The sequence below is a fragment of the Onychostruthus taczanowskii genome, unplaced genomic scaffold (assembly GCF_017590055.1).
Source record: "Onychostruthus taczanowskii isolate IOZ18803 unplaced genomic scaffold, ASM1759005v1 scaffold7, whole genome shotgun sequence".
NCBI classification, from domain to species: Eukaryota; Metazoa; Chordata; class Aves; order Passeriformes; family Passeridae; genus Onychostruthus; species Onychostruthus taczanowskii.
This window is the reverse complement of record NW_024504786.1, coordinates 13300784-13322502: the sequence shown is the minus strand read 5'-3', so window position 1 is coordinate 13322502 and position 21719 is coordinate 13300784. Positions and strand designations below refer to the sequence as shown.

Below are 21719 nucleotides of genomic sequence, written 5' to 3'. Positions count from 1 at the left end.
CCAAGAGTTAACAACGTGAACTAATGGTAAGGATGCCTGCTCCTATTACAGGGAGAAGATGGAGATCAAGGTTTAATGGGGTTTCAAGGATTCCCAGGTCCAAAAGTATGTGCTTGTTCTTTTCTCTCAGATTGTAAGCTATTTACAGAGTGAGAACATTATGAAAGCATAAAATTAATCGGCTTTAGCACTCATTTGTTCAAAATATCCCTGAATTGTTGGAACATGGTAGGCAGAACTGTGTATTCCCTGTCTAAGGACAAACATTCTGCGTCAGTGCGCTTGATATTTTCACTCTTGCTGCTCTTAGAAATTATCTTACTTTTGGAAATTACAAGAGTTTGAAACAGGTGGATAGCTAATGTCCATGTTGGATTAAACTGTTCCTTTGCATTTTCAGGGCCCTGCAGGGGACATTGGCTTAGTTGGAATTCTGGGCCCGAAAGGTCCAACAGGCCAAGTTGTAAGTGTTTCACTACATGAAAGAGATGGTTAGGATGGTTTGAAAGTGGCATACATTTTCAACATAGAAAATAGTCCTTTTTCTTATTAGCAAGGCCAGAAGCCTCTACCCAAACCTTTGTCTGAGTCTGGATACAACACTGCTCTGGTTACATCATGCACACAGACACACGAACAGAGCTGGGCCCTTAATCTTGAAAGAAAAAAGCAGGCTCTGCTGGCTAAGTGTGGATCTCCTAGTGTAACCTTATGACTTTGTATTTCTTTGTCTATTGATCATTCTTCTTACTGGCAAAACTGCTGATTGTGTAACTGTGTTCTACAGCAAAAGAAAATAGGGATAAACTTTGCCTGCAGTAAAAGCACAGTGGTGCTCAGGCATTATTGATTGATAGGTAATCTTTTTTTAATGAAGATTCTCTTTTTATCTGAAATGTTCCTAACATTCATTAGCTCATTCTTCGTAACATTCTGCTTTGCTACTCACCAAAAAACATGAAAACATGGTTAGCATTTTTTGCATCAAGTGTGAAAGGCTGAAGCATGGGAGGCCTTACCAGAACATCTTCTCTCACTGCCGCCTTTACCACCACAGAACTGAGTTTGTTCAGTTAACCAGGTGCAGAGCAGCAGCTTTAGGGTTCTCATAGCTACTTTATTTTTCTAAACATTCCTATATGAGATAAACATTGGACACAAGCAGTTTGCTCTAAGTGAGATGGAACTGAAAAGTGGCATTTTAGCAGCACTTACTGGCAGCCTTACAAGAGCCCTTGTGGGCAGTAACACAGCTCACGATAGAGTTGGTTGTTGCTCAATAAATATGTGATCTTTTGTAATCAGAGTACTTAAGTTTCCACTGGTTTTAGTGCATCACTTTTCACATTAAAGAATGTGTGAGGGCTTTCCAAGCACAAGTATTACAAATTACTAAAATATTTACCTTACTGATTTTGTCGTAATGTGCACTCAATATTTAGAGAGTACCACCATGATCTTTTGGATATTTGACAGGTCTGTGTGCTGAGCAACTTTAAATCAGGACATGTCATAAGGATTTTCTTTATTTTGGAAACACAGTGTACTAATAAATTCTTTGCTTGTTTACAGGGATATATTGGCCCTGTTGGTCAAGAAGGCATAGCAGGCCCAACTGGCAGACCTGTAAGTTTCCCTTCACTTTTGCATAATTTATTTCATTACCCTTTGGTTTAACCATCTTGTTTTTCAACTAGCAACCTTCTTATTTTTCTGTTTGCAAATAGCAACTAACAGGACCTTCCTTGTTATACCATGCTGGTAAGTTAATGTATGTGACTCCAGCATTTGTAGTGCAAACAAGAAAACAATTACCAAAACCAGTGACAAAAAAGTAATTGCAATGGCCTTCTGCCTGAGTACAGCGTGCAGAGAGCATGTGTACAGGGGCAGTGGGCAAGCCAAGGTGTAAAACAGCACACAGTAATTACCACCTGGATATCCTTTCTCAGCCTTTGGTCTGAGATTTATCTGGAGAACATCCACACTGAGTTTCAATATAGTTTATTTTTTATTTCTTGTGGGCTGAACTCTCCAGAGTGCCCCTCTAGACATGCTGGGAGTGCCTGTGTGCCCTTGTAAGGCTGTTCCAGGTGCCGATGAGGTCCCTGTTACAACTCAAACATCATTGTGGCCTCTCTGACAGCTTCCAATGCACCGAAGGCTCCCTGCACTGGAGGAGCTCTGCCCTCATTCCTGTTTCCATCTTTTGTCACACTCACGGTCAGAGCCAGATTTGTTTTGCAAGAGAACCCCGTGGTTCATGTCTCCCAACCACCCAACCATGTAAGCAGTTTTAAGAACTCTTTGTACCATGAAACTCTCTGTCTGATCAAGTAGACTTGGAGTAAATGAGAATGTCTAAAAATCAAAATAATCATAAAAATAGTAAATATACAATAAAAGTAATAAATGCAAATATTTACAAGTGAAATAGAAAGAAGGGGAATGTCCCTTCTATAATTCTTTCCACCTGCTGGAAAAATCAGTACTTTGTCTTGCTCCATTCTTTTCAATTGCACTGAGGAAAGAAACTTTACAGTTATGTGCACTTGTATGAAGGCTTTTAATAGACTTCATATTGAAAGTAAAAGTTTGCCATTATCAAGAAAGCATTTTAGTTGAAGGCTACTTCTACATGTTATGAAATGCAGCCAACAAGATACAAAATTTTTCCAGAGAAGAACTTTAAGATTGTTGCCATCCTTGGGAACGCAATTCAAGTGCAAAACCAGCCAAAAATGGGGACAGAAAAATGGTGTCTATCTGGTAATGAGGGCAGAACTAATAACATAACAAAAACATATATGTGATGAATGGATTTCTTCAGTGATGGAGAGTATTGAGTTTTGTTCTCTAAAGATGGTGAAGCACTGATACGTTGAATGTGGATGAAATTGTGGAGAACACAGCTGATTGACAGACAACAGTTAAAATTACTGAGAGAATACATACAAGCTAAAGAACACAGCTTTCAACATATAGGAATCACAAGATGTTTTCAACTAATTTCTTTTTCTAGTAGTACAGGGTAATTAAACCCCTAGAGCTGTAAATACTTCCACAGATGAGACTGGACTTTTCATGTGAGCAGTATAATTCTCATGGATATTAATCTGCTTATTTCAGTCCTAGGCAACTAGAAAGCATATCAGATTAACAGCTGCTCTTTCTTACAGGGACCGAGAGGTGAAAAGGGCACGAGGGGTGAAATGGTAAGATGAAACAACTTTTGTGCTTTCATTCTTTTGGCTGTGTAAAATCTATTCCTGTGTTACACTGAATGTACTCATGCATGCTCTGCATGCCAGGCAGTCGTGTTGTGCTCCTGGAGAGCAGTGCCCAAGAAGCTGGTAGCCTGGGTTAGAAGTGTGACCTTCTTCTTCAAGTTGACTTAAGGAGTTATGCCCAGTGGGTGTGAGCTGCTGGGCCCTGGTCATACAGCAGTTTGGAGCATACTCCAAATCTGTCCATGTTCATATTTAAAAGGAAAATCTTGTGCCACATTTGCTGTCAAAGATCTAGTGCCTCACAGCACGCACACATTCATAGATCTGGATCTCTTGTCTAGGAAGGGAGAAGCTCAGGAGAAGCCCAGACCTGCGGGTGGGTGTCCATGCAATGCATTCCAGCTGTAGGAACTATGGGCAGCACTGATGGGTTATGAATTTGCTGTCTTTCATTTTTCAGCAAGAGTCGTTGTACATTCGTGAATGTTGGATTTAATGCTAAATTTGTGTTAGAGCCAGTAAAGTCTCCAATTAATTATGGCTACATGAAAAGTCATTAAGTTATCGTATTTACAGCAAATTTACAAACACAAAGTTGATAACTATGATATTACCTTCTATGACAGATGTATAATTAGTTCATTTTCCAGTAACTAGCAGATGTGATCTTTTTCCTGTTTCTCTTACCCTGCCTTTCATCCTATCTCATTTAAAATTATTTAGTTTCACTTACTCTATTTTGCTTTTAGCAGCCACCTCCAAAAAATTCAATAAAACTGCCTTATAAAAGTTTTGAAAAATAAATCTGAAATATTCAAAACATTTTAAAGAGCTAAAGCTTGAAATGAAGCTTCTTTTCTGTGTCTTGGAGAACTCTCCTCTTTGATTCTAATGCTCTTGAGCCAATTGCTATCTCAGAATAAGAGGAAAACTATTTTCTCAATTTGCTGTTATCCATCTTAGCTGTCTTTTTCTACTGTTTGTTCATAAGAATTGTTATGACAGCACAGAGCTAAAAATGCTGACACTTAAAAAAAATCCAAAAATAATCCTTAAAAAAACCATCCACAATGGTGAACAAGAAACATCTGTTTCCATTGTTGGTTCTGGTGTTTAAGAAGTTATTTCCTAAGTAAGTTCTTGAATTCATCATGATGAGTTAATCTAGTAAGGCTGTCTTCAGAAGAAGAATGTTTAATTTTAAGTCATATACAGTGGCATTACTTTCCCCCAAGAAAGGGATTTATTTCCAGCTGCTTTCACATACAAAGGAGATGAATTTTTTTTTCATCCAACTGTGTATTCTGAACTTTAATTTATACCTTTAAAATTTATATTGGCATTCTTCCTAGAATCACATAGATTTTAACCTTTTTGTAGTATATTTAGTTATATTTTTCAGTCTGTCAGGGTTACAGAGTTCATACTAGAAAGAAATATCCTTTTATCCCCAGAAAGACATAGAATGCAGAATCATGTCTTCTTATTGAGTGGTAAAGCACACATTCTCTGTTAAAAATACACTCCTCAAGAATTTAAAAATTCTTAGAAAACATGAATGTCCTTGGGATTGCTCATGCTTTCATAGTTAACTGTATGTACTATTGTATGCAAAATCAGGGCCTCTCAGCATTAGTAAAAGATTGGGATTTTGGCCTTTGAACTTCTGTTCAATCAAATGGAGTGCTTAAAGAATTAAGAACACACTGAAGCTAACTGGTTTAGTCTCTGCTGTTGTTTGCATGGACTGGAATTACACTTTTCTCACTTAAATTCTCATGCGACCAGAGGTTAAGTTAAGTAGATTTGTAAAAGTAATCCAGTACATTCCAGTAAAACATTTAGCAATTAACTTAGTTCATGAAAAGTGTAATTAAGCCTCATTTTTCTGCTCTGCAGCAGAAAGAAAGAACATTGGTAAAATCCCTGCACTGTGCAGTATCATTACATTTTAAAGATTTGTAAAGATAATTGCTATAGCTCTCTGAAGTTTTAATGCATTTAAGAAATGTGATATTCCACAAAGTAGTTCACAAACAGCATTCACTATTTACCTCTTTTTTCTTTCATGGGTTTTACTGGCAAGGAGACAGTGGATCAAGACAAATGACATTCCACTTTTGCAAAATACCTTAAACTCATTGGAACAGTGAAGGTTTTTATTTTTAAAACATTCAGTTCTATCTCAGAAACCACTATAAACTTGAGCTGCTCTTGTCCCAAGACATCTTGAGTCTTTAAAAGGTGACATATGCCAAGAACATAGAACATTAACTGAACCATTCACTCATCTGAAAAATATACTGGAATGTCTAAATCTCAGCGTTCAGAACAAGGACATCTATTCATCCGAGAGCAGTGGTTACTTAGGGACAAACTGTTGAAGACTTTGTGCCTTTCCTTGGTTTGGTATTTGCATAATCAAGTCCTGAACGAAGAAAAACAAATATATCCTTACAATGTCAAATTTGTTTCTCAAGATTCTTTTTCACACTTTCTCTTTCATTTTATTCTAAACATACTTGGCCAAGCATGATCAGACAGGCCAGTAATATATTCACATGAGACTGAAGGTATCCTGGAGCAGTCTAATAGCACCTGAGCACCTGACCTGATTAATTAAATGTGGAGTCAGCCTTCCCAGCTGGCATGCAACAGCATAGCTCTGTGAAACCCAATTGATTTGCAACAGCTGAGGAGCTATGCCAAAATAGTGAATGTAATCTTTGTAAACTTTGAACAGTTTTCTAATAATGAATAGCAACAATATTTTAAGCATATTTAACACTAATGTTAAATATTACTATTTAGGATCTCAAAGAAAAATTCAAGCTGGGCAATAATCAAACTCAGAAGAGTAATGACAGCTAGTTACTTCACACAGAACCCACAGGGATGTCCATACTATTATACTACATGTGCTAAAATTACTTGTTCTTCTATTTCCTTTTGCCAACATTAATGATTAACATCTTTTATAAAGATGTTAATCATTAAATATCCACTTAAAAGATGGCTTCCAGTCCCTTCTATAGGTTTAAGAGGATGAAACATAAATAGGGTCAGGAGGTATCAGTTGAAAAGCTCACAATATTTACAATCCATAGACGTTATCTTATTAAGGTCTTCTTGGTTACATATCAGAAAATCATGTACCTAAACATCCAGAAATTGCTTCATTTTTGAATTTCCTCTATTCTCCAAAGAACACATACAAGACATGGATCTTGCCTCAAAGCCATTTGAGGCAGCACAGCCATCAACATAGCCTTGAATAGAGCTGGTGCCTGGAATTATATGATGGGCCCCAATTTTCACATCCTTCATCATCCAGCACCTGAGGCCCTTGGCATGGCCGGGGCAGGTGATGTGCAGACATAGTTCAGTCGTGCAGCTGTCCTTGTAACCCCCAGCAGATGCCTTCCCTGGCACTACCGCATGCTCTGCATTAGGACTAAGTACTGATAAATTTGCAGCCTCGGTGATTTAGGTACATTGCTTCTATCTGGTTTGAGATCCTTTTTTTAAAATATACATGAATTAATATTAGATTGAATCTGGTCTTTCTTTAACCATTTCCAGCTGCCCTTGCTTGTGGCAGCTTGAGCACAACCCGAGTTCAGCAGTTGTAGCATGAAGTGGCACACAGACCTTGCTTGCTGTGAAATCTCACAGCAGAAACACTTGTTATTACTATATCAAGTGATACAGCTTAATTCCTGTTTGACTAGATCAGTTTCACAACATTTGTCAGCGTGACCACGTCACATCAGATTATTTCTCTTTTGGCAGAGATTTTGTACTAGCATGACTGTACTGACGTATGAGGGCTTTTGTTGGAACAGCTTATTGTGCTCAAGTAATTGGTACAAGCAGCACTGACAAAAGAATGTTCTGCTTAAATTGACTTAGCTGTGTTGAAAGGGTTTTAGTAATTTAAGGTGCAGATCTAGCCCATGCCTTTCATTCTTTCTCTTTTTCTCTTCTTAAGGCACTGCCACTTATTCTTCCCCTTGTGATCATTTGTGCCATTGTTTGTTACAATAGCTCCAAGAAGCTTTGAGTATTCAAGATAAGACTCTAACAGAGACACAAGTATCACTGCATGTTAATAAATGTCCACAACCATTCCAGCTCAGTGTGGATAGTTGAATAAAGAAAGAATTATTTACATGGGTTTATTGTACCAGAAAAGTCCATGTTCAATCCTAAGGCAGCCTAAAACTCAGATTTACGTGCACTGTAGGTACCATAAGCTAGGGAAAAGCAGTTCCTTCTCCTCCTCTCCTCTGCAATCATCCTACACACTAAAATAAGGGCATAACTTCTTGAATAAAGAGGAAGTCTGCCATATCACTGTAAAACAATGAACATAACATATTCTGGCTGAAAATTGACACTGCTAATAAATTAAACTGATAAAAGCCTGGCACATACTCCTAGACTAAAGTGGATCAGTTAGTTTTTTGCAGATACTGATAACATTATTTACAATGTTCTTGTGATTATTTACTCTTTTTAGTACTTATCTTGTCAGCATACATATAACACTGGCACAATGTAGAGCACATTATATATGAATACTTTCTATGACTTCTAATGTTCCTTTAATATCAGAAGTAATTGGAGAAACAAGAAACCAGGCAACACAGGAATTCCAACATGAATATTCATATGGTAAATGGAGCAAGGTGCTTTAAAAATAGTAACTAATAATCCATAACTTTACCACAACTGATATCACACCTTCTTCCTTCTAAAGACTGGGACATGTTTGTGATTTAATAAATACATAAATGTAAACCCAGAGATTTTAATGCATAACCATTGCATTTTATCTCCATTTCTTCTAGGGGCCTCAGGGACGGCAGGGCCAGCCTGGGCCACCCGTAAGTGCATAAAAAAATGTGCTTGTATTTTTCCATTTTGATTGCACTATATAAAGATGTGAAGCGCCTAATATCTGTCTTTTCCCATTTTCCAGGGACCACCTGGACCACCAGGACCAAGGGTAAATTCTGTAACAACCCTAACCTACCCTAACCAGTGCTTTATTGAAAGGGAAAATAACAGGATCCTCTTCAAATGTACTCTTTGTTCCACTGTTCAAAGAATTTACCAGATGCACCTTTGTATGTTTTTGTTCATCTTTTTATATTCTGAAATACCTGTTTTTTAGAAACAAGTGGATCTCAATGCTGCTGTTCAAGCTTTGTTTGGGTCAAATGCTGCCTTGCAGATGGAGGTATATATTTAAATGTATTTACATTATCATACAGGGAATGCAATTATAATTTTGAGGACATAACAGCATTTATTTTCAAAGACTTACTTGCTATCCATTATTAATTTAAACTAATTATAGAATGTAGTGAAACATGCTAGGATTTACAGGATAGAGTTGAAATGAAGTTAAGAGAACCAGCAAGACTTCTACATTTTGTGATAATTCGTAGTAGTGAAAATTTACTGACTGTCACACATATTGGACTGTATCTGTTCAAACACAGATAACAATACCAGCATTTAGGGTTTGATTTTTAAAAAAATCAACATATAGGTGTCTGGCTGCATTGGTTGCATGAAAATCCCTTATGTGGGTGAAGTCAAATAAATTTGCATATATTTTTTAGGTTAAGCCTTAGAGTAAATTTCACTATTTCAAATCTGAAACCTCTAAGTTTACTTTAAAAATGCACCAATTTTTCCTTTTTTTCCTTGTACCCATATTTTCATGACAATAGATCATAATGACAAATTTGCATGACTTAAAGCTGCCTTAATGTCACGTCTCTGATAATTTTAATAAAATGTCCTAATTTGTTTATTGGGATATGTTAGCCTTACGTTGTTTTACATGGCTGATTGCATTCATATAAACACTTTGATTCTGTCTGGCTATTCAATGGCCATTTGACGTTTGACTCTTACTGCATAAACTGTTGTTGTGACGCTTCTTTGTGGTAACACATTTGCTAATGGCCCTTGGCAGAAATACCAGAATACTGAAGTAACTTTACTAGATCAGAGTACAGAGATACTCAAAACGCTCCACTACCTTAGCAATTTACTGCACAGCATCAAGAACCCTCTTGGCACACGGGATAACCCAGCACGCATCTGCAGGGATTTGCTCCATTGTGAACCTAAAGTGTCAGATGGTAAGTGCCCACTTTCACTCAAGGACCTTTGAAAGGTGCTGCTTCTGAATGTTGCTTTCTACACTAAAATTCTGATCTGACAGATTTCATGTTTTAATTCTTTTTTTATTGTATTCTCTTGCAGTGTGCCTGTCACAAATATATTTATTTCATCTTTAAGATAAAATATCTGAATTTTAAAGGTGGAAGTATGTAGCTATCTAATGTAGATAGCTATAGGTATATAGATAGTTTTTTGGTACAATAAACATGTGTCCAGAAAATTTGAAACTGAATGCAATTTTGTGATTCAAAGTTTTCCAAATATTTGTAGCTAATCTTGCAAGATTCCTAATGAAAAAATTGCATACCATACATTACCACTGTCAGATATACTGACTGTAGAAGTCCCTGAATCAATATTTCAAATTAAAAAACCCTACTATTTAAAGCTGTCAGTGTAATTGTAGTCAGAAATGGTTTATTATGGTAATTTTTCTCAGTATCTGTTATTAGTATAATTTTAATAGAACATTTTCATGTTCCTTTTATCTCCTTGTGGAGGTATAGTGATAATATATGTAATATTTCCCAAGAAGTATTAATATTTTAGCAAATTGCTTAGTAGTAATTACATTTTGGTTTTCTTTTCTGTCTGAAATTATATACTACTAGGAAAATACTGGATTGACCCAAATATTGGCTGTCCTTCTGATGCCATTGAAGTTTTCTGCAACTTTACTGCAGGTGGTCAGACATGTTTAACACCACTGTCTGTGACGAAGGTATGCATTGCTTCTAGAGACACTGTGTCTGTGCTTGAACTCTAAACAAATGCATGCTTATTTACATAACTCATTAAAAAGAGTTAGATTTCAGGGGGGCATTATTGTGCATCTTTGTGGAAGGACGTTATGTATTCTGGTACAGAAGTTACAGATTTTCTGGAGACTACATGTTAGTAATTCTCACTGTGTGAGAACTTATGTATGCTGATGGAATTGTTTTGTTTTGCTTTACACTTTCTTTTACAAGGCATAAAAATAAGCCTGGAATACATTTAAGCTACATTAGTATCTCATCACTCAGGATGCCTAAGAGTAGAGACGCTGAGGTTGTTACAATAGAAAGAATGAAAATTATTACTGTTTTCCAACACTTGGGAACTTTTAAATGTCTTTAGGGAGGGACTGGATTTCTGTATATCATTAGTTCATGCTCCTTTTTACATGTAGTTCTTGAACTTTTGGGCATAGAAATTTTATGTTTGTGAAGTTCTGTATATACACTGTAGTCATTGAAAAGCTTCAGAAATACTGTGAAGTTCACATATGCATTCCTACATTTGGAAGATCCTTGAATATGAAATAGTCTTGGAGAAATTCTTCTTGTATAATGAGTTACTATATTTTTTGTCTAAAATCAAAATACACTTAGGAACTTTTGCATTTGTAATGGACTATCAGTATTGCCAGAACCTGTGGTCTAAGATGACTAAACAGCAGACTGATGTGGCTTCAGTTAAAACACTGCTGCTGATAATATCTTTGTTTGAATTTTTCTTTCAGTTTCCTTATTTAAAAATACTGTTTTCTGACCAGCTGTGCTTCAGCGATGTTGTAAGCATCAGCAAATGTTTATATTTACACTTTGAAAATGTCCTATGAAAGCTTCTGTTTATAGTAATGACTGTAATAGGACCTAACATCTCGCTGAGGAATGCAGATTGTGCTCTTTGGCATTGACCCCAATGTATATAAACATGTATGCATGCTCCCATGCCTGAACACCACACTGACACGTCCATGGCACTTTGTGTTGCTGAGGCATTCAGCACAGTCCAGCTGTAAATCTAACAACGCTTTTCTCTCGGAATTTAGCTGGAGTTCGGTGTTGGAAAAGTGCAGATGAACTTCCTTCACTTACTGAGCTCAGAAGCAACCCACAGCATCACAATCCATTGTCTAAACACACCAGTGTGGGGATTAACTACAGCAGGTGGCCAGAAGACATCAGTTACCTTTAAGGGATGGAATGGTCAAATATTTAAAGCAAATACGCTACTGGAACCCAAAGTGCTGCTGGATGAATGCATGGTAAATACCTTTTAGCATCACTTTATCAAAGGAATGACAGAGGGATGACATTACTAATCTTCTGCAAATAAATAATCATTTAGATTCACATCTCTTAAAACTTGCTTCTTTACGTAGTTCTGCATATGCCAGCCTTTAGATACTGAATTCATCATCTCTTCAAGGGTAAAAGCAATGGCAGTGATACAGGGCATCTGTACTTGCTGTTTGCATTTTGTCTCATGTATTTTGAGACTGTACAAAGACACTTCAGAGACATCAGCACAGAAATAGGGAGGTCCTCCAGGAAAATTTAGAAACAGTTACCCTCAAAATGAAAATCCAGGCTTCAGAAATGGCATTTGTTACATTTCACAGTTTCTTTAGGACCTGCTGAGAGAATGTTTCTGTACACTACTTCTCTTTCACTCTGTAAGCACAATTTTCATTTGTGTTTTGAAGCTCATCTTTTACATGATTCTAATATGCTTCTCCTGTGTGTTTCAGATCGTAGATGGCAGCTGGCATAAGACACAGTTCTTTTTTCACACTCAGGACACGAATCAGCTTCCAGTTGTTCAAGTTAATGCACTTCCTCACCTCAAACCAGGACAGCAGCACTTCATAGAAAGTGGCTCCATATGCTTCCTTTAAGGTTTCTGTCCTGGGTTTCTTGTGGCATCAACATGGAGTTGCTGCACAGATTGAATACAAAAGTAAAGATCCATTGCAGGCAAAATTACTAGGAAACAGAAGAATCATTTCAAGTATTGTTGGTTAAAGAACCTCAGGAAGAAAAAGACTTCCTCCTAAGGAGAAATGACATTGAAAAAATAAAAGAATATACTAAAGCAATTTTCTTAAAGTATTTAAAAATAAATTTCTTGGTGCTTTCTTGCATAATTTTCTGGAATGCAGTATCTGAACATGGAGTTTTTCAGGACGTCAAGTGTTCTGAGCAATCTTTTCAACAGCACTGCACAAAAACCATCCTGAGGAAAGCTGGAGACGTATGATACTGAGGAGCAATACCTGCTAATGCTCCTAAATGTGCAATAGCTTTTTTCTGAAAAGTGAATCATGCCACACTACAACAAGTTGTCTTTTCTTAACCATTGCTTTATTCCAGTCCTTCGTGGACACACACATCTGAACAGATGGCACACTACCTCTTTTGTGTTTCCTGTCCATGTTGCCTTGGTGCTCTTCATAACACAGGGTGCTTGTGGCCTTAGCAGAGATTATTTGAGTCCCTTTTTATCTTTCAGACTGTATGTGCTGGTTACATCAGGATATGTTTCTGTTGTGAAGGTACTTGTTTTAAACCGTTGGTCACATACTTCATATAATTGAAAACATTATTTATGTGGATTTCTTGTTTAAAATATTTTTGTGTACTATTTTGGAAATGGTGTATAAGACAGCATATTGTATATGATGCATATAGTCAGAACAGTTTCCGTTACAGCCATTGTGAAAATTGTTGTAAGAACTACCTAAAGTAGTTTTGACTTTTAAATTCTGTATTTCAGTTAACATTGCTAATGCCAAAGCCATCTTAAGATGATATATTCTGTATATATTTTGTAACTTCTGAAAAGATCTACTATAATATGTCTTCTGAATGGCTCCTGTTAAATTATAATCACCATTTCATCCTCTTAGAAATTTTTTTTTCAAAATTTATTAGATTATTTTAGGTTTTTTAAAATAAGCCTAAAATGCTCAGTGAAGGGGTTTTTTTTAGGAAAAAAGGAAGAGTTTTACTATTAGGAAAAGCACTCTTTATATTGATATGCCTCTATCTATTATCAATTCAAAGTGTGCTCAGCAGTACATGGCAAGGTGATACCGGACTGTATTTGAGGGAGCCCAGGAGTGTGCAAACAACCTGTCTGTCTTCACCTGCAGTAAACCACACCACCAAAGTATAATAAAACAAGCTTCCAAGCTATCTCTTTGTCTTTTACTATTCTGTTTCATATTGTACAGTTCTTCCTTAGAAATTGTGAAAATCCTCTAGAAGGGCACTTTTCTTAGGTGGCAGTGTTTCTCCTCCCAAGGGGAAATCCATATGCTCTGTGCATGGAACACTGCCAGAGGGACAATGTTTGCTTTTACAAAGTAATGTATGTGCATATCCCATCTTTTATTTTTTATCAAAGCATCATTTTTGACCACTTTGAGAAAAATCGGATAAAATGAAAAACAAAGCAAGATTACAGAAGAATGAGAAAATGTTTCATTTTATGCATTTTCACGATCAATACAGTGACATTGTGATTTGACATTTGCTCTTAGTTGGGCTTTGGAGGTGATGTTTTGGCAAATGTTGGGGGTATTTTCTAAAATTATAAATTTTTAGAAAACGCCTGCTTCATGTATATATTTATTCATTTCATGGTCCTATTTTTGGGAGTTCTTAATCTCATAAATTATCCGTTTTCAAAGCAAGGAGTTTAAAGTCTTACAAGGCTGCTGGGATGTGCGTTTCCGTAGTTGAGGCAAACATGCACATCCCACGCAGACAGCGGGCACGGCGGCCGGGGCAGCGGGACTCGGGCAGGTGAGGAGCGGTGCCCGGGCTCAGGGGCCGGCGGCGTGCTGCTGTGCGGCTCGGGAAGCCTGCTCTGTGCTCTGGAAAGCCCCCCTGGCTGGAACATCGGCCCCGGAGCCCTCAGGTCCCGGACCCCCGCAGGTCCCCGAGCCCCTCAGATCCCGGACCCCCGCAGGTCCCCGAGCCCCGCGGCTCCCGGGGCCCTCAGGTCCCGCAGCCCGGCGGCTCCGAGGCCGCCCCGTGCGGCTGGCGGCCGCCAGGCGGCGCCGCCGCGCAGCAGAGGCCGCGCGTGCCCCGTGAGGCCCCGCGGCGCGGCCATGGCGGAGCGGGAGCGGGACGGGCCCGGGCGAGCGGCGGGCGGCGGGAAGATGTCCCTGCACAGGTACGGCACGGCGGCGGCCGCACGGGCTTCGGGAGCGCCTTCTCTGGGGCTCGGGGGTAGTCCTGTGGCCTGCAGCTCCCGCGCGGGTGAGGCCCGACCGAGCGAGGGGCTGCGCGCTGCCTCGGCCCGGGGCAGAGCCTCGCTGGAGCGGTGATGGGCAGCGGGCTCTGCTGAGATCGTGCGGGGCAGGGAAGGGGAATCCCCGTTCAGAATAACTCCCCGTTCCTGGTTTGCAATGTTTGAAACCCTTTTCCCGGTTCCTGGAATGGCTTTGTGCTGCTGTTTCACAGAGCTCGTCGGGCGGGTGGGATTGCTGGGCTTGTCCTTCGGGCCCTCTCCAGCAGCAAACAGCGAGCACGTGGTGGGGAGAGGAAGGGAGATGGGTTAGGGCTGGCGTTTACCCCCGAGGAGCTGAAAATCGTGCGTTTGTGCTATTCTCGAAAACCTTACTGAAGTGGGGGAACTGTTATTTCTCTTTTCTGTTTGTCAGATTTAAAATAAAAGTGATGATTATTTCTGTTGACATATATAGAGACCTTTTTCTTAAGAGCGGGAGAAAGAGCTGTTTTGATGGCCTAGTTAAAAACATATGGTCATATTTGTAGAGGAATATGATTTTTCACTGATACTTATTAGTTAAATTGATAAGTCTTACACATTGTGCCTGAAAGGTTCCCTGACTTTGGAGTCTGCCCTGCTGACAGCCAGAAGTTGTTTGGTTGACCATGTTCTCATGCTCTTTTTGTTCTGAAAATGGGAGGCATTGTTCAGGGTTTAGTGTGAATCCATGAAATTTATTTTCTGTCTGCCTAAAGCTGGGAGTATTGTAAGCCAGCATGGTAGAGTGCAGATGATGCAAAAGGAGAAAAGCACAGGCTACAAGACATAAGCTGGTAAGGGCTTGCTCTGTTTCCAGCTCTTCAGTTAGCATGTGGGTTTTTTTCTTTCAAGCATCTACAGTGTTGTAATGTGCCTGTGTTTGGAGATACTCCCTTGTGTTGTTTTGTCTGCCACCTTTCCTAATTCAGGATATTTGTATTTTCTCTCGGTGCTTTCGAGGTGTACTTAAAATAGCTTTTCCTGAAAATGCTGATGGATAGCCTAGTGCCTGAGCAGGTACTTCCATAAGCCAGTAGGTGCAAAAATGCTCCCTTATTGAGAAGTGTTTTTTACTTCTTTCAGGTGTGAAACCTGTAGCAAAGAAGAAGCTAAGTACAGATGTCCACGATGCATGAAATATTCGTGCAGGTATCTGTTATCTGAACTAAATAGTTTTGATTATTTCCCCCATTCATGTGCTGAACATGTTAATTCCTTTTGTTTTTGTCATTTCAGCCTGTTGTGTGTAAAGAAACACAAGCTTGCACTGAGCTGTAACGGAGTCAGGGATAAAACAGCATTTGTCTCTGTAAATGAATTTACTGACTTGAACCTTCTGAGTGGTAAGAACATACTGTGTGCATTCTAAAACTCCCTGGTTTTACTAGGCTGGCACTGCATTTTTCTGTGCTCTATTCAACCTTCAGATTATCGTTTCCTGGAAGATGTAGGAAGGACAGCTGATGCTGCTGCTCGACATTGTATTGTGCATAGTCCAGCAACAAAAAGACTTGTAAGTTTTTGATTCTCCTTTTGCTGCGCTGGAATTAGGGTTGGCTACCTTTGAGTTCCACTGAGGTAGTCCCAGTCCACATTCCAGAGCTGGTACCTCTCTTATGAAGATATGAATGATCATGAATTTTAGAGCCAGAAATCAAAAGAAGCCTCCAGGTTTGTGCAGCAATAGTATTGATGCCTACATCCAGTTGCTTGGAAGAAAAGATCACTAACATTTCTTAAAATTTATGTGTGACCACTGTTGCTGTTGGATGATAGATGTGTGTTAAGAAAGCCTGAATGTTTCCTTACACCTCCACAACTTTTGAATTTTTTAATACACACTTCCTAGGTAAACAATGGATTTAATAATCACCTAAAAATTAAGTGGTTCAAATTTTTTCATGTTTTTATTTTTTTTCAGTTATACTGCTTGAGAAACAAAGCTCGAGGGTGTAATATTGAGCTAAAAACACTGCCTATTGGATTCACAAAAAGAAGAGAAAATTCTACCACCTTCAATTCGATGTGAGTCTTCAGTTGGTTACAGTCAGCAATATTTTGAGCACATAATGATGAGAATTTGACTTCATACCAATATGCTTGCTTTGAAATCTGTTAGATGCACTTTGTTTTGCAAAAGCTGTTTCATATTTCATGCTTTACGTTTTCATTTTCTTTGGGTTCTTTGAGCTCAGTTTAACAGCTTACATAATTCATGCTTTATTTTGAAAAATGCTAACACTGGGTAACAGCACAAAGAATCAGTGCTGTTGTGGTCTTTTAATTAACACTTGGGGGTTTTTTGCTGGTAAAAGAAAATGCTACTTTGGAGGTTTTATGATAGAGGATTGATTGCTGTAGAAAGCTTGCACAAATACCTGTCTCTGAAAAGGCTGACTTCAAACCTGAAGAGGTGCTTCAGTACCCGAGTTGCATTCTGTGATGGGAGTTCCTGTGCTGCAGAATGGGAATGTTTGGTACAGAGCAGCTTAGAGAGACAAGTGCAGACAGATACAAATTCAGGAAGAAGGCTGAGGAAAATTGAAATATTTCTTCCTTTATCCATGCTGTGGTTTTTCTCTGATATTCAGAGATTGTATTTTAAAGTATTTTCACAGTGAAAATGAAAGAAATTGTGAAGTATTTCATTGTGACAGGAATCCGGTCTACAGTTCAACTCAGTGGTACACTGGGGTCAAATAGAAATGCCTTCTGAGCATCTCACAGCAGTGACATCCCTGATGGCTCATATGCCCATGATGCCTCCTTTCTTGTTCTGTTCATGGTCTCGGCTTTGGTGGCAGTTTGTGATTTCCCTCTGTTCTGGGAGCTGTGTGCTCCACGGTGCCGGTCTCTGGCTGGCCACCAGAGGTCTGTCTCTGACAGAGTAATAACCCACCTGGAAGCTGCTCAACACACCCACCAGGTTCGTTCAGGCTGCTCTAGGGAAAAACACAGGCAGGTTTGGTTTTGCACATAGAGTACATTTAGCAGAACATTAGGCATCAAATAGATGTAGAGTGTAACCTTTTAAAGTTACATATTTTACCAGCTCTGTTAGAGAAAACCCAGACTGAACCAATGGAAAGAAAGGATATCTGAGGTATTTTCTCCTCCCTCTGCCCCAGATTTGTAGGTCTCCTCTCAAAACAGACCAGGCCTGTCCCAGACTTTGCAGAGGTTGTCTCCCTCTGCACTGACTTCCCTGACTTTGGCTGCATACAGATCCCTTTTATTAGTCTCATGCTGGAAAAAGTACCTCAGGCTTAGAGCTGAGCTTCACTTTAATGGGGAATTTCCTCAGTGTTACAGATAAAACAACATAAACACACTTAACAAGTACAGGGTAAGGAACAGCCCTCAAGACCAAGTGCAGGAAGCCCAGGAATGCTGGGGTCAGTAGGTAAGAGGACAGAAGAGGACACAGACACAGGCAGGTTTGACATGGTTGGGAAGATCCTGGGCATGGTACAATGCTGTAGTGACAGACATTTGGCTTCACGTACCATTTTGTTTTTCCTCTAGAAAGCTTTTTGGGGTACACACTGAAGTGTTGCTTGTGTTGAGGACAAATTAAGAAGGGGCAAGGAAGGTGACTTATTGGTGAATAGGCATGGGAATATTTCACAGGCTTTCTGGTAAAATGCCTTACTGGTTGGTGTCATTCATAAGGTCCTGGGGAACTTCTGTTGCTGTGGAATGGTAGCTTCTATGGAACTTTTACATCTCACCAGAAAGGACTTGATAACATTCTCTGTCCTGAAGAGCATAAGAAGTCACTGCCCTTCTCTTGCAAATGCTGTCCATGGGTATGGAATATGCTCAGTGATTATTACACAAAGGATGTATTTCCTCTCTATTGCTGCTGCTGTTATTCACTCAGGAATTCACTCCGTGATGCAGGTTAAAAATTAACACCAGGTTTTGGGAATTTGTTTTTTGATTGGTTTGTTTTTTTAATTGGCTTGTTCTGCCTACTCTCTTTAAATGGGTTCTAAGGAATCAAGTTTGGTCAAACCAGTGATTATCAGGCATTTAGCACCTGTGTCACAGGACTTCATGACACCCATAACATTTTGTTGAACATCACATTGAAATGAGGTAAACCTGTGCAAATAGTCATATATCCATTATATGGGTTTAGCACCTGACAGTGCTCAGGGCCTGGTGTGTCACTCCTGTAGTTGTGAGCCCCTTCTCACTCTGTCAGTTGAGATTTGTAGACAGATTGCTCCAGAGGGTGGAGGCTGGAAGCTGCTCAACATCTGTGCATGGAAAACTGAGAACAGGCTTCTCCCTTGTCCTCTTGACACCCTCCTGTGAGCCAAGCTGTTGGGCAGTACACAGCAGGAAGGAGAGTAGGCCAGAACTAGGAAGTACAAGATGTATTCTTGTGTCATCCCCTGCCTGTGCCAGCACTGGAGGACACATCAGTGTTGTTTTGAAGTGTTAGCCAGACTCTGCACTTCCTGGATTCCATGAATTTGTGTGCTAAATCCGATGTTGTGGAAGCATATGTGCCAATGCTGGGCAACACATGGGTTAGACTAATGTGTAATATTGAATATCTAGGTAATGGAGGGTCATTAGAAAGTAGTGTCTGAGTCCAGAGTGTGAACTCATGGTGCATCTGACTTCTTATCCATAAATTGTTTTTCAAGGGCTTCTTCACCCTACATTTCTTGTGGTGTCCTTCTTTTCAATACAGCTGAGAGTTGCCCCCTGTATACATTCTTCCATGGAGTTGATGGGGTGAATTGCTGGGATAGGGGACCTCTGGGAAAAGGGTGAAGGGTGAGGCCAGGGTGAATCCAAGGGCAGGAGCACCAACTGGGAAGCTCCAGCCAGCAGGTCAAACAGGAAGAGGGGAATGAGCTTGCAAGTCCATGGCTCCTGTTCCCTGGCAGGAGATGATGTAGTGAGACACTGAAATGGGGCAGTGCAGTTCCCTGAGCTCTGCAGCTTGTGCTGCCCTACTCCAGCCCTCCCTGCTGCTTGCACTGTCATAGACATCTCCAGCCAGCTTCTTCCACACTCCACAGCATATGTCTCCCAGACAAAATCGTTTTTACCTCTCCTCCCCACCAAGAGGGACCAGAGGTCTACAAACCTTTCTTGCAGCAGGCATGCTTGCAGCCTGGGAGCATTTGGTCAGAGGGGTATATGTGGGAGGAGGAAGTTTTTACGTTACCTCACCTCTTCAATGTAATTGTGAGGAAAAAATACAGTGTGGGGATTTGGGATTAGCATAATTTAGGAGATCATTATTGTTACACTTCGAGGTACACCTGGATCTAAAATGTCAGCTCTAATCCTTAGCTAGGTGGAGATAATTCCAATTATTGTTTGAAGTGTTGATTTTGAGAATATAGCAAGGAGTTTTCTGAGCTGGGTTTTGACTTAATGTAGCACCACTGGAGCTGTTAAACTTGAATTTAGTTGTTACTTAGTACATAGGTTTGCTTGCCTTCTTGAACCCATGAAGAAGAAAGTTAAGTTGCTGAAGGAAGTCAATATTATCCGAAACTGTACAAGCTGAATGCCCAGTACTTCATTTAAACTTCACTGCATTCTGACAGAGTATTGGGTATTGTCAGATGAAAGGATAACTGGTCTGTCATTAAACTTCATGTCCTTTTAATCACTTTTATGAATTCAAAGTGAAAGAGACAGGAAATACTACAGTATTTGAACTTTGACGTAAGATATCCTGTGTACTAATATTTTAAGAATACTAGTTGCTAAATTGAAACAGAATCATCAGTGAATCACTATCTTTGACAGGCTGCCAGTGAAATACTTCTGTAGAGCCAGAACTGCAGCTGATATCTTAAGATGTGATTAATTTGGAATGTTTGTCAATATTTTAGTTTGCATATATATATATATATATATATACACACACACACACATATTTAAAAACACCTTCTAAACATGTTTAAAACAGTTCCACTACATTCTAGACAAAACTGAGAGGAAATGCTCAAAGGAAGCCTAGGTGAGAAAATTAAGCTTTATGAGGTATTTATATATTTTTAAAGAAATGTGTAAATATTAGACACTTCTAGAAATCTGCCAAGGCACTTAACAGGTATGTCCAAGTCCAGAATCATTTTAGATCAATCCTTTAATTCTCAGCAGCTGTACTGTCTACAGTCTCAGTTTTTTGAGCATCTTCTTAGGTACTGCTATAACTGTAAATGTGGTGAAAATTTTTGCAGTTCTTCTGAGAGCCGGCTGGAGGAGACAGCCACTTTGTATATACTGCTGCTGTCTTTGTAACATCAGAAGTAAAAATGTTTCCATTGTTGCTGTGAAAAAATTTTAGATCATCTGCATGTAGTTCTGGGGGAACTACGGTTGAAGACAAAGGAAGTTTTTGGTAGTTTTAGGAGAGATGAAAGGTAGATAGTCACTTTTTGTAAAACTGTAGTTGTGAAACAGCCTGTGCAGTTCTGAATGTATTTTGCATCTACATCTCATGCAGAGAGAGCTTGGCTCCCCTTTTCCCTCTGATCCATTTCCATGCTTCTGAAGTAGCCAGAATAGGAGATGAAGCCAAGCAGTGCAGGGATGGGCTATGATGCTGCTTTTACTGACATCACTGATGTGCTTCTGCTCCAGCCACATCTCTGCTGTTTGGTAGTTTTATAGTCAGTATCCAAAAAACCAGGGCGCTGTTGGAGCGGCATTCCATGGCAGCAGAGTGGCATGGTACTGCTTCATGGAGTGAGCTGTTAGTCAAATGCAGATGACTTATTCAATTAGGCATTTTCATTTAGAATACTACATGTCCATTGTATTTGAAGGAAATATTACTCCAGTGAACCGTAATGGAAAATTAAGTCAGTGAGATCTGGAGCCAGGATATCTAACTTTGATCAGAACTTGTTGTGAAACAGCCTTGATAGCATCTACAGCTGACATCAAGTTCTGTGGGCACACATCAGTGATGGTGAGGGAGGCTTCACTTCAATAACAGGCACCCAGCAGGTTGTTTTTCAAGACTTCATTATACAGTGAGGCTATTCCTGTTCCAAGCTTTCTTTTTTTCTTGCCTACTTTTATCCTGTTCCTAAACTGTCTTGCCTCTTTCTGCTTGCCATTTACTTCCAGGCAAAAGTACTTTGAAGAGAGATGAAGTCAGTAGTTGCCAGTTATGCTATTAGTTTGCTGAGAAAAAAATCAATATTTCTGTTATATATATGAGAAATGATTTTAACTTCAGCTTCCCTG

At 39.4% G+C, this 21719-nt stretch overlaps 2 protein-coding genes across 2 annotated transcripts in view; both read left to right on the top strand.

Annotated features, from left to right (window-relative positions):
* Positions 1-13399, top strand: part of COL24A1 (collagen type XXIV alpha 1 chain) — a 115856-nt gene extending 102457 nt beyond the window's left edge. Inside the window, exons 50-60 of the mRNA XM_041421831.1 lie at positions 52-105; positions 401-463; positions 1573-1626; positions 3180-3215; positions 8084-8119; positions 8215-8241; positions 8410-8475; positions 9223-9391; positions 10046-10155; positions 11251-11466; positions 11953-13399. Coding sequence (XP_041277765.1) covers positions 52-105; positions 401-463; positions 1573-1626; positions 3180-3215; positions 8084-8119; positions 8215-8241; positions 8410-8475; positions 9223-9391; positions 10046-10155; positions 11251-11466; positions 11953-12099 — 978 coding nt within the window. The 3' untranslated portion in view covers positions 12100-13399. The remainder of the gene's footprint in view (positions 1-51; positions 106-400; positions 464-1572; positions 1627-3179; positions 3216-8083; positions 8120-8214; positions 8242-8409; positions 8476-9222; positions 9392-10045; positions 10156-11250; positions 11467-11952) is intronic.
* ZNHIT6 (zinc finger HIT-type containing 6) overlaps positions 12132-21719 on the top strand; it is a 32612-nt gene continuing 23024 nt past the window's right edge. The window contains exons 1-6 of the mRNA XM_041421682.1: positions 12132-12161; positions 13945-14384; positions 15567-15632; positions 15720-15826; positions 15911-15996; positions 16405-16508. Of these exons, the coding sequence (XP_041277616.1) occupies positions 12132-12161; positions 13945-14384; positions 15567-15632; positions 15720-15826; positions 15911-15996; positions 16405-16508 (833 nt within the window). The remainder of the gene's footprint in view (positions 12162-13944; positions 14385-15566; positions 15633-15719; positions 15827-15910; positions 15997-16404; positions 16509-21719) is intronic.